This window comes from Oenanthe melanoleuca, chromosome 12 (genome assembly GCF_029582105.1).
Source record: "Oenanthe melanoleuca isolate GR-GAL-2019-014 chromosome 12, OMel1.0, whole genome shotgun sequence".
NCBI lineage: Eukaryota > Metazoa > Chordata > Aves > Passeriformes > Muscicapidae > Oenanthe > Oenanthe melanoleuca.
Window position 1 is genome coordinate 8,429,616 of NC_079346.1, and position 11,456 is coordinate 8,441,071.

At 41.6% G+C, this 11,456-nt stretch overlaps 1 protein-coding gene across 1 annotated transcript in view; it reads right to left on the reverse strand.

Annotated features, from left to right (window-relative positions):
• The window catches only part of PRKAR2A (protein kinase cAMP-dependent type II regulatory subunit alpha), a 60,085-nt gene extending 49,768 nt beyond the window's left edge, over nt 1-10,317 (reverse strand). The window contains exon 1 of the mRNA XM_056501792.1: nt 9,840-10,317. Within this exon, the coding sequence (XP_056357767.1) occupies nt 9,840-10,089 (250 nt within the window). The 5' untranslated portion in view covers nt 10,090-10,317. The remainder of the gene's footprint in view (nt 1-9,839) is intronic.
• Nucleotides 10,318-11,456: the final 1,139 nt, after the last annotated feature.

The window sequence follows — 11,456 nt, forward strand, 5'->3', positions numbered from 1 at the left end:
TCCACGCCTCTCCAGCAGCCAGCACAGCCTGAGCTCTGCAGGAGGGTGGCAGCCAGAGGACTGAGGGGTGACACAAACTGATCAGGGTCAATGTACACAGAGTATGAGGGCTTCTACAGAAGCATCACTAACATCTCGGGCAATTTTGTGATATTATGAGCATAGAACATGAAGTACTACTTCATTGCACGTACAATACATTCACCAATAATTGACAAGTAAACCTTGTTTCATTCAGATATAATTTGGTTATAGCTCCTTTCAGTAAATGTAGTATAAATAAATTTGAGTGGATTATAAATATGTATGTTTTAAAATTTAAAACTGTTTAATCTTCTAATCTGGTCAATCTTTAGTTTGTGGTACACAACCAAATTAATGAGCAAAACCAACTTCTGTACTGCACCTCAAAGTAAAGTGTTTTATAGCTTTTCCTCCTTCAGATTTGCACTTCTAACAACATTATATCAACATTCAACAGTTACTTACAACATATAGCTGTAAAAAGAATCAACTCCATGTGAAAACGTATTTTGACAAGACAGCTCCCCACACACACTTCCAGTAATTGCATCTTGTGCACTTTCACAGGAAGAGGACTTCTGGGAAAGAGGAAGGGTGAAGACATATGTTCTGTATCCTAAGAAGGGATAATAGTAAAAAATATCAATGTATTCTATCCAGATCAGGGAAAATTCTCTTTTATAGACTCACTTAGGTTGGAAAAGACCTTTAAGATAATTGATTGAGTCCAACCACAAATTCACCACTGAGCCAGGTTTCTGAGCACTGTGCCAAAATCTGCTTATGGATGTCCAAAGCCTCAGCAAGAGGCTTGGACAAATAACATCCATTCTGACAATATTTGGATGTAATGATAAAAAATTCCTTGACCAAACTGAGCTGCAGCAGGTGGCAAGTGCTGCATGGTTCAGCTTCCAAATGAACTGATTTTTAGGAGCAGAACTTCTAGGATACAACTCTCCAAGTCACACAGTGCTTCACAACATATTATACACTGCAGAACTTCCAGCTATGAAAAGTTCAGAAAAGTTAAAACCACTAGAAAAATCAGTACATATCATGCAAAGTTACATTATTTCATAGTGCTATGAAAAAAATGGTAAAGCAGTTAATAATTACATGTTTTCAGCAGTAAGAAATGAAAATTATTTCATAGGGATTTAAGAGATGCATATAAAAAATACCAATGGTGTTTACAGCTTTTTATCATAAAGTTATACCATCTCAAGATTAGAATTAAAAATATTGTATCCACTGATGCTTAACACTACTGAAATTGGTCTCCAAATATCAGCACTCTGAATAGCATTAATTTTTAGCATTTTGTAACAAAAATACACATGGAATCTTTCCCTCACTCCTCCCCAAAGGTACAAAAGACCGAAGACTAAACGCTAATTTATTCTAATAAGCCATCTTTCATAATTTATTAACCTGAAAACCCTTTGAGTCTTACAAATTTTAATCAGGAACACTGATAACATTAAAAACTGTTTCTGAAAAATTACTGTCCAAAAAAATAAAAATATGTCTTCAAACAGAAGCAACTCAGAATTTTCATTCCAGGGCTGTACAGGAGACATCTCTCAGAATGGGTACCCCCCATACCTGTGACAACCAGAGACTGACCAGCTCCTTCACTACAGATGTCCTTGAGGAAGCAATTCTTCCTGAACTATCATAATTAGCACAAGTGTTGCCACAGAAATAAGTGTTTACTGGAGCCTCACCAGGAAAAATAACACAAAAATATTTGTGGTTGGTTTTTTTATTTCTTCTGTGGAACACAGTTTTCTCAATAGGAAGCAGAAAACAATATGCTGTCCCAAGGGAGGAAGAACCAAAATGGAAATGAAGAGCCATTGTGACATCCTGCTTTATAGCAGTTTGTCAATATGCAATCACCAAGAATGAGGAAATTGGCACTACAGTTGATTCAAAAATATAAAGGAAAACTACAAAGCAGTTTCTCAACCCTCATCCAAAAACCACATTTCATTTCCCACACAAACTCCACATGTTTCTACAATGTTCTGCAACGAAACCACTCACATCCAGAAGGACAGAACAGTGACTGGTGGGAGAACATGCACCTTCTCTCCAATCTGCAATCTTAACCCTTATTCACACACGTTTGGAGTGAGATTTTGCGACAATTTGCTCAGTTCTACAGGTCAGGCCCCTGATCTGACCATCTTGGTCCGGACTTCACTAATACCCAAAAAGAAATGCAGGGTTCCAGACTTCTGTAAGATGACCTCACACCAAAAGCTGACATCATGCCAGTCCCTGCAGGCTAGAGACCATTTCTGAACAGAAGCAAAGCTGTTCTGCAAGCCACCAGGAAATAAAATGAGAGAACAGAGAGTGCCTTAACATTTCTTACAAAATAAACTCCCAGGTTGCTGTTGGTTTTAAATGACAATAAAAGCAATGCTACAGAAGTAATACCTGCAAGTCCCCACCTCATGACTTGAAGAGGTGTTGTTCCTAAAGATGCTTTCTCCCCCTAAAGGGAATTTCCACATCCATGAACAGAGAACTGCCACTCTCAATCATTTGCCATTTCTACACAGAAAAGAAATGCCCCATAGGAAAGGACTAGCAGCAAAACTGCTACTAATAAAATGCTGGCCTTTATTATACATTATTTATTGTGTATTTGTACAGAGGCCAAATCCTAGCAGTATGAAAACTGTAAGACAGGGTGCATTCTTCTAAATCTCCTGTCTCTTCTAAGTATCCTTCACACAACAGCAGAGAACACTGCCACTATCTCCACAATTCTCACAGGCAGAACATCAATGACCATAAAACAGCTGCTTGTTCTGCACAATGGATTTCTGGAGCTTCCATCAATGGTCCCTCTTTCAGATTCATATTTTTAAAAGAAAAATATGCTTTTGCATTAAAGGATCTCAAAAGTACACAACCTTTATTAGTATTACTATCATAGTAAGCCTATGCAAGTCTTTTATACAAGAACATTTCATCCACACTCAGATTTCCTGAATCCCACCCCCCAGTTGCTTTTCTAACTAATGTTTTTGTGATTTATTATTTCCCTTGTCTGTTTCATATTACAGTGACGTACAAAGACATTAAAAGACTGGAGAAGAGTACACACCATTTGCTGTGGAGCTGACAGTACCTCAGGAAAAAAATTAAACCTAAATGAATCAAAGGATCTTGATGCATCAAAAACCACCAACAATTGTTACACACCAAAGAAGTACTGATGCAAAGCCAAGCATGGAACACAAAGAAGCATAACTAAAGGAATCTAAAGGACCATTAGAGAAGAAGAAACAACATCCCTCTAAAAGAGGAACCAGTGCGTTTGTGAGTTATATTTATTACTATCTCCCTCTTCTTTCACAAGAAAATATGAATGATCATTCATGAAGCTGAAAGCGTTACTGAAGCCAGTGGGAAACATTCATAGCTCATCTTGGCTACATTTCCAGTCTTCATTTGAATAATGAGCAACTGCTCTGTCAGACATTAACGTTTTTAATGACTGACTGGTGAATAGATTGAAGCGAGCTTGTTCTCTGCTGTCTCCTCCTCTCCCCCGAGATCTCCATTGTTTTATTTTAGGTAAGAGGGTACAAGAAAACTTCAGGATAAGCACAAGGGGAATACTGACAGAATTGTCTCAGCATTCTAATATTAGTTTATTAAATGAACAAAAAAATAGCAAAATTAAATAGAAATTAATGTTCAGTACAATATCTAGTACTGATACACAGTATCTTCCTTTAGCTTAATTTTAGAACCAGCTAGAAGAATACAATTTCAGAAATTTCATACAACTTTTCTTACAATAAACCTCTTTAACATGGAAACACAGGCTTTTAAGAATTCAGCAATTATTTATAATGGCCCTAGTTACCCACTTCTTTCGTAGTTAGTTATGCATTTAGAGGCTAGTACATGGACTAACAGCAGGGCATCAACAGAGCAGAAACAGTCAAAAATTTATCTGTACAGTTATAGCAACTATCTAAAGCTCTTTCAGAAAATAACAAGCTTAAGAGTTACGTGAAAAGTTACTGGTATGCAGACTACAAATATGAATTTAAATGAAATTTTAAACAAACAAAAAAATACTGCATGCTTCCTCACATTTTAGAACATACTGATCACTCAAAGCAGAACAATTACATCAAGCCACTAACTGCACACTGAAAAAAGAGGGTATCTTTCTCAAGAGATTGTAAGGAATATCTAATAGATACTACAGGAATATTAACAGTGCTGAGGGCAAGACATTACAAATAACTCTACGTGCACTACGTCAAAATTGCAAGAAACTTAGCTTTTATAATTAATATAGAAGTTCATCCTTCTTGATGTAAATCAATATGCATTTATCAATATCCAGGGATATCTGAATTTCAGTCAATCCATCTATAATTCTCAGTTTCTCAGCCAGGCAGCACCTTTTATCCCTTTACTTCACACTGCTAGTTCTTTTACTATCTCAGGTAAGGACATATTAAAGACACATTCTGATTAACTTTCCTTTGTACAGAGGATTACTGATGAAACATTCCTTCAAGTCCCACTGAGCTACAATTGCTGGCTTCCTTAGAACTACATTACTTAGTTCAAAAAATTCCTAGTCTAACCATGTAATACAGTAATTGCAACCTCAGGAACAAGTACTGAAAAACAATTTTATTGTGATAAACAAATACAGAAGCAAAAAGGCCTCCAGGAAAAAAGAAGTATTTATATGTTCTGTCCAAGCAACTAAGCAACTAAAAAGAAGTAAAATCAGTGTTCCTTAATACTTAGTTTATCTTCAAAATTCCCCCATGAGAACAAGATAAATATAGGGAGTGAAGTTCCACTAGTACTTAATCCTTCAGATTTAAGTCATGGAGAACCGCCTCTGCAAAAGCAAAGACGTGCAAATACGGCAGCTGCACAACAGTACTCCTTCACTTCATATTTTTTATGTTAAACACCAAGATACTGTGTGCCAAAATTTAATAAAATTAGAAAATTAAATGCAGAAATATATTCCATTTACAACACAGATGCATCACTAGTATTTTGCTTAACAATTGATTTCATGCCATTGACGGAGATCAAAGAACAAATAAAACTCTAAAGCTTCTATACTTTCTGGACACTAAGCTTGTTTGAACACACCTTTTAAAACATAAAGCAAGAAAGTGCATTTTTCTTTGTATACCAAAGATTTCTTGCAGTCAGATCATAGAACTGTTTAAGGTGGAAAAGACCTTTAAGATCACTGAGCCCAACCATTAACCCAGCTTTTCCCTCCACCTCCCTAAAAATCTAGAGACTACTTAAGCAGAGCACAAAACACTTTTGTTATAACTACTATTAAAAAAAAGTATGCAGAGCTGGTAATTATCAGATTATGAGAGTGCTCACTTTGCTACCTAATTTTAAATAAAGTAGCTAGTCTTTGGACTGAATTTATATTGCACGTTTGAGAAGAGAGCTACTGTGTTTTATTGCCAGCCAGTTAACAGTTAAAGGATGAAGTAGGTACATGAAAGCACTAGTAAAAAGTTCAAAGTACTTTAATTTTAAAGCCGAGGTATCTCACAGCAACATGTGCAATATCCCACGAATCTGAATTACATCTGAAAACTTGAAGAGTAATTTTCAAAAGGACTGCTATTCTTATGCTATACTACAAAAGTTTTAACATCATCCAACTCCTACAATTCAGTAAGTGTCATTGAATTATTTCAGGGAAGCAGCAAGGAGCTATGCCTAACCTGTGAATTGATGTAGGCAGACCATAAATGCTTTGTGACTGATATAACAGTGATTTCTGAGGAATTCCACAGGACATCGGTTCAGAATAAGAAAGCATAAGCAACCGATGCTTAAAGATAAGATAAGCAAACTAAATCAGGTTTAATTTAATACCAAGTGTTTCCATTAACAATTAAAAAGGTAAATATTTCAAAGGTGCACTGAACTCTTATTCTGTTCTACATTCAAGATCTAATGATGTAAACGAGCATTTCTCTACTCCCTTCTGCTCAGATATTATACTGATGTTTTAAAGATGACATTTAGCAAATCCTCACATTTTAATTGAGAAGCTCAGTGCAGAGCTAAAGAATCTTTCCACCTGTCCATCTAGATCCATATGCTCCATTTCCTGTCACAACAAGAGAGCATACTGAAGAGGATTATTTCAAAAGCAAAATATTAAGAAGGGCTCTCTTTTGCTCAGGGCGCAGCTGTAAAGCACATCATCTTTCCTTCGATATCAAGGTGAAATCCTGAGAAGGAAACATTTTATTTACAATAAAATACTTGTAATTAGTTGAAACATCTGAGTTGCTCAAGTTAGTATCACCCCCAAAAATATTTCAGTCCCCCTGTTAGTTATACTTAATACCTCCAAGAACACACACAGGTGGTTTTATTGTTACAAAAAATAAGACAAAGCAGCAAAGTTAATCGTGCAGCACTTTTATGCACTTGCAATTTTATGCAATTGTGCACCTTTGTGCAATAGCCTGAAGGGACAGGGAAGAAGAGCCTCTGCCTTCCTTCAGCTGTGCTCCTCAACAGGAGGTTTCCCAAAGCAGTAACCAAAACAGTGAACACACCATTTCTGTGCAATTAATTTCACAGTCTTATCACAGCCATTCAGAGCCTGCGTGTTAAAAGTACAAGTGTCATGGTCAACACACTTGAAGAATACATATCTGTCCTTGATTACACTCTCAGCCTGATTTTTGAAGGTCTTGCTTTGCAACTTTCCCAACCCTCCCAACTTCTCAATTTTGCAGTTAAGCTTATACCTTATATTCTCTGTCACAGCCCAGTGGATAAATGTTTCTGGAGGTTCCCCCACAACTATCATCACTTTATTTCCATGTATGCCTTACAATACACTCTGCTGAACAGTCACATCCTGATGTCCTTCGATAACATGTACAAAAACAGTTAAAATGAAGGATGAAACTCCAGGGGGGTCAGACAGAAAACACGAACCTGGAAATAATTTCCTAAGCATCACCTAAGAGTGATCATCCTAAGAGAACAAAAGTCTTTTTTCGTAGCCTAGCTAGTTTCAGTGACTTTTACCACATGGATGGAGTGCCACTATGGCATCACTATGATTTCCTGAAGACATTTGCTACATGGTTTACACCAAAGGCCAAGACCTCCTTCTGACTTATTCTTGCTTCTGTGACCATATGCACTCAGAGCATACAAAAAACCCCACATAACTTATCTAAAATGTTCTCTGCAGATGCAGCCTAGTGACATACACTGATTTAATACTGGGCCAGACACACACACAAAGACAAGCACATTATTTCTGAAGATCTTTCCTATTCCCAACATATACAGCAAGGGTAATTATTTAAAGTAGCTTTAAGTTTCCTTAACATAATAATTTACAAAAACAACTGCTCAATTTCATCTTTATAAACAGAATAAAAACATGTTTAAAACATCCATCTGACCTTTCAGAGCAACTCAAAGGTGTGTGTTTCCCCTATCTCCACATGTTCTTTAAATACTAAGCAGATATAAGCACCCAGGATCTTGTCTTCCACAAGTATTGTCCTACCTGTGACAGTCATCAGGTATCAGAATCTCTAACTTAACATTTTTCATAGATAGAGACAACAATTACAACAGAACCTAATTAACTAATCACCTAATTAACACATAGTGATAGTGGGTGACTGTCACCCACACTGTTAAACAATGCAAGAAAGAATCACTTCTCTGACCCTGCAGAGGGATCCTCACCTGCTGTTAGAGAGAACATGGCACTGTTCCTGGGGAACAGCATGGGCTTTCAGATAAGAAGCAAAACAGCATTACTGACAGTGGCACTTGCCCAAAGGACTACACTACAACAAGTGACAGTCCTCAGCCTTGTTAATTTAATTTTCTCACTGACTAAGATAGAAAGATGATAAGCAGAAACATGAAGCAAAGGCACCACCCTTCTATTTTGGACAGCCTCACTATGTAAAGCTGCATTTGAAAAGCTGTATGCAACCATTACATTATTATATTTTTATCTGAAAACATTTAATTTCAGAGGATCCATCCAGCTGCAGTTGCAACATTCATAAAGAACGTTTTATACTTACTTCCCTGAAGATGGTATTTCAAACCCCAAATCTAGGTAAACTAACCACAAAATAGCAAAATCACGCTCAAAGACATCAGACGTTCTGGTGGAGTGGGTTTTTTGTTTGGTTTTGTTAGTTGAGGGATTTTTTTGTGGTTTGGGTTCCTTTTTTTTTTTAAGGAAAATACTGAATACAAAGACATTGCACGTTTTTAAGAATTACATCCAGCTATCTTCTGAGATTTTTCCAACGTGGAGTTTAATTTAAAAATATGTTTTGCAAGAAACTCTAACTTCCTTCATATTTATATATGTTCGAAAATATCACTGACTTGACTGCAGGGCAAAAAATCACCTGTAATTTCCATAAATCTGTGCTCATACTTGAACATTCCCTTACTTCAATTCGGTCACCATCAGTGTCCACATCTTTACCCTTCACCTTTATTCTAATTTTCTTCATGCCCTAAACAGAACTTCTCTCTCATGAGAAAAAACATCCAAATCCAGACACTAATTGCAAACTTGTTTTTAATTCATTCTGACTGTACATTTCTCTCTTGTCCTCTCCCACATTCCATGTCCTCCTTGTCTATTTCCAAGAGCTTAAAATGTGCTTTACTTTGTGAAGTTCCCAGCCTAAAAGCACTGCAAAAATAGCTGGTGTCTCAATGCTTCCTTAATAAAAACAATTATTTGTTCCATTGCTTAATTTCTTCCTGTTTCTCTAAAACTGTTAACCAGGGAGTAGATGTTAAGAGCACACTTCATCCACAAGGTGACATCCCGTTATTGCTCTAAAAGAGGATCCTCTATCAATAAAAGTCAGAAACCTTTACGTTATAGGTCAAGGGCACAAGACCTTCAAACGAGGGCATTGAAAGTTCAGGGAAAGCATGCCTTTTTCTCACTTTCCCCTCCCCTTTAAGCTACTTTCTAATAATGAGAATGTATTCAGTGATTTCAGGTCCAAAATTCTGGGCGTGCCAAGTACCACCATTCACAGGCATTTTAAATAACTTGTCACACTGAGGCTCAATTACAGCCCCAATTGCAAACACCCTGCATAGCCCAAAACACAGTACAATTCTGACAGAATAAAAATTTCAGTATCACAAGTAGCATTTCATTGTCCAGCTCAGGTTAAGTATCTTTTCCATCTTCGAGACTGGCAGTATAAAAAGCAATATACAGGTGGCTTTGAATTTTAATATGTTACTAAATAGCGAAAGTTATTTCAGTGCTTTAAAATAGCCCCTTTAAATACCCAACAGCGGCAACAAACCACCCCAGGTCCAGCGAAAAAAACCCAAGCACACTCGTCCGCAATGATTTGAAGACACAAATGTAAAGATAAGTACAGAAGAGGTTGCACAATAACACATGATCTTCCCTATCACATGCTTGGCAGCGCGCTCACTGCCCGGCGATAGCCGGTCAGACCCCGGGGCAGCAGCGCCGGACACCGCCGGGCCGGGGCTCGGGGGATCCGGGGCTGCCGGAGCACGGCGGGCAGCCCGCGGGGAGCGGCAGCGGCGGCACGGCGGGGCTGCGGGAGCCGGCGGAGCCTCTCTCCCATTCAATCCCTCCTCGCTGCCCGCCGTGCCCAGCGGCGGCTGCGGCACCGGGCACGGCGGGGAGCGGTCGGCGGCCCCGGGCTGCAACCCCCGGCACGACCCCGCGCCCCCTCAGCGGCAGCGCCGGCACTTACGCTCGAAATCGGAGTCGGACTCGTCGTCGCCGCGGTCGGGCTCCTCGTCGCCGTTGGACTCGGTCTGCATGGGCTCCCCGTCAAAGCTGACCACCCTGCGGCCACCGCCCGCCTCCTGGTCGCGGGCATCCCGCAGGCGGGCGAAGTACTCGGCGGCGAAGCCCAGCAGATCGGACGGCCGGTGCCGCAGCACCTCCACCGTGTAGCCCTGCAGCAGCTCGGTGAGGCCCGGCGGGATCTCGATGCTCATGGTGCCGGACACCCGGGAGGCCGCCTCGCCTCCCTCCCTCTACCGTCCGTCCGTCCCTCCCCGCGTCCGCGGCCGGCGGTGCCGGTGGCGGTGGCGGTGCGGACTCAGGGCCTCCCAGACGGGCGCGGACCGACTCCCGCCGCTCCGGTCACACGAGCCGCGGGGCGCGGAGGGGAGGGACGGGACGGGGCGGGAGCGGCCCCGCGGCGCAGGCGCGGAGCGGGCGCGGGAGCGGGCGCGGGGCTGCGGCCGCGCGTGCGCGGGGCCGGGGGGGCTCGTGCGTCACGGCGGGCGCGGCGGGGCCGGGGCGGGAGCGGGCACGGGGAGCGGGGGAGGCTCGGCAGGAGACGGGTTGGTTCCCCGGGTGCGTGGCTAGGTGGTTCAGCTCTTCGGAAAACTGCTCGGCGCCCGCCGTCCTGCGCCCGCCGCAGTCGTTAAACCCCGGTCACGGCGGGTTCGGCCGGCTGTGAGCGGTGCTGGGAAACCCCTGGACCAAAGCCGGCGGCGGCGTGTGGGGAGTGTCAGGCAGGCGCCTCCCGGCCGTCGCTACTGCGTTTTTATTTTTCTCTGATTTCACATGAGTGACCCCGTACACTCATTTCTTGTCAGAATCACAGAACAAGTAGGTTGGAAAAGATCTCTGAGATCACTGAGTGCAGTCTTTGGCCAAACACCGTCTTGTCTAGACCGTGACACTGAGTGCCACGTCCAGTCTTAGGCACATCCAGGGACGGTGACTCCATCACGTTCCTGAGCAACCTGTTCCACTATCTAATCACCCTTTCTGTGAAAGAATTCCACCCAATGTCCAACCTAAGCCTCCCTGGCACAGCTTGAGCCCTTGTCCTCGTGTCCTTTTGTTGGTTGTGTGGGAGAAGCGATCGATCCCCACCTGGCTACACTCTCAGGTATGTGTAGAGAGCACAAGACCCCCTGAGCTTCCTTTCCTCCAGGCTAAACACCCCCAGCTTCTCCTCATCAGATTTGTGTTCCAGACCCTTCCTCAGCTCCATTCCCTTCTCTGGACTCACTCCAGCACCTCAGTGCCCTTCCTGAATTGAGGGGCCCAAAACCAGACTCAGCAGTCTTGGTATGGCCTCACCAGTGCCAAGGACAGCGGTTCTCCTTCCTCACCGAGCATGTGAGGGTGTTTCAAGCTCTCCCAGGAGCAGAAGAGCGAGATTTTTTTTTACCTTGGTCAGATCCAATCCAACTTCCATGCAATTCTTGGTTGGAGTTAGATTTAGGATCTACAACTCCTGGGTTTTTATCAGAATTATGTCATTAAAGAACAATTCTTTATTCAGTGTGAGAGTAGCAGCGTGCAGGTCTTCATGCCTTTTGGTAAACACTGAATAGAGCCACAA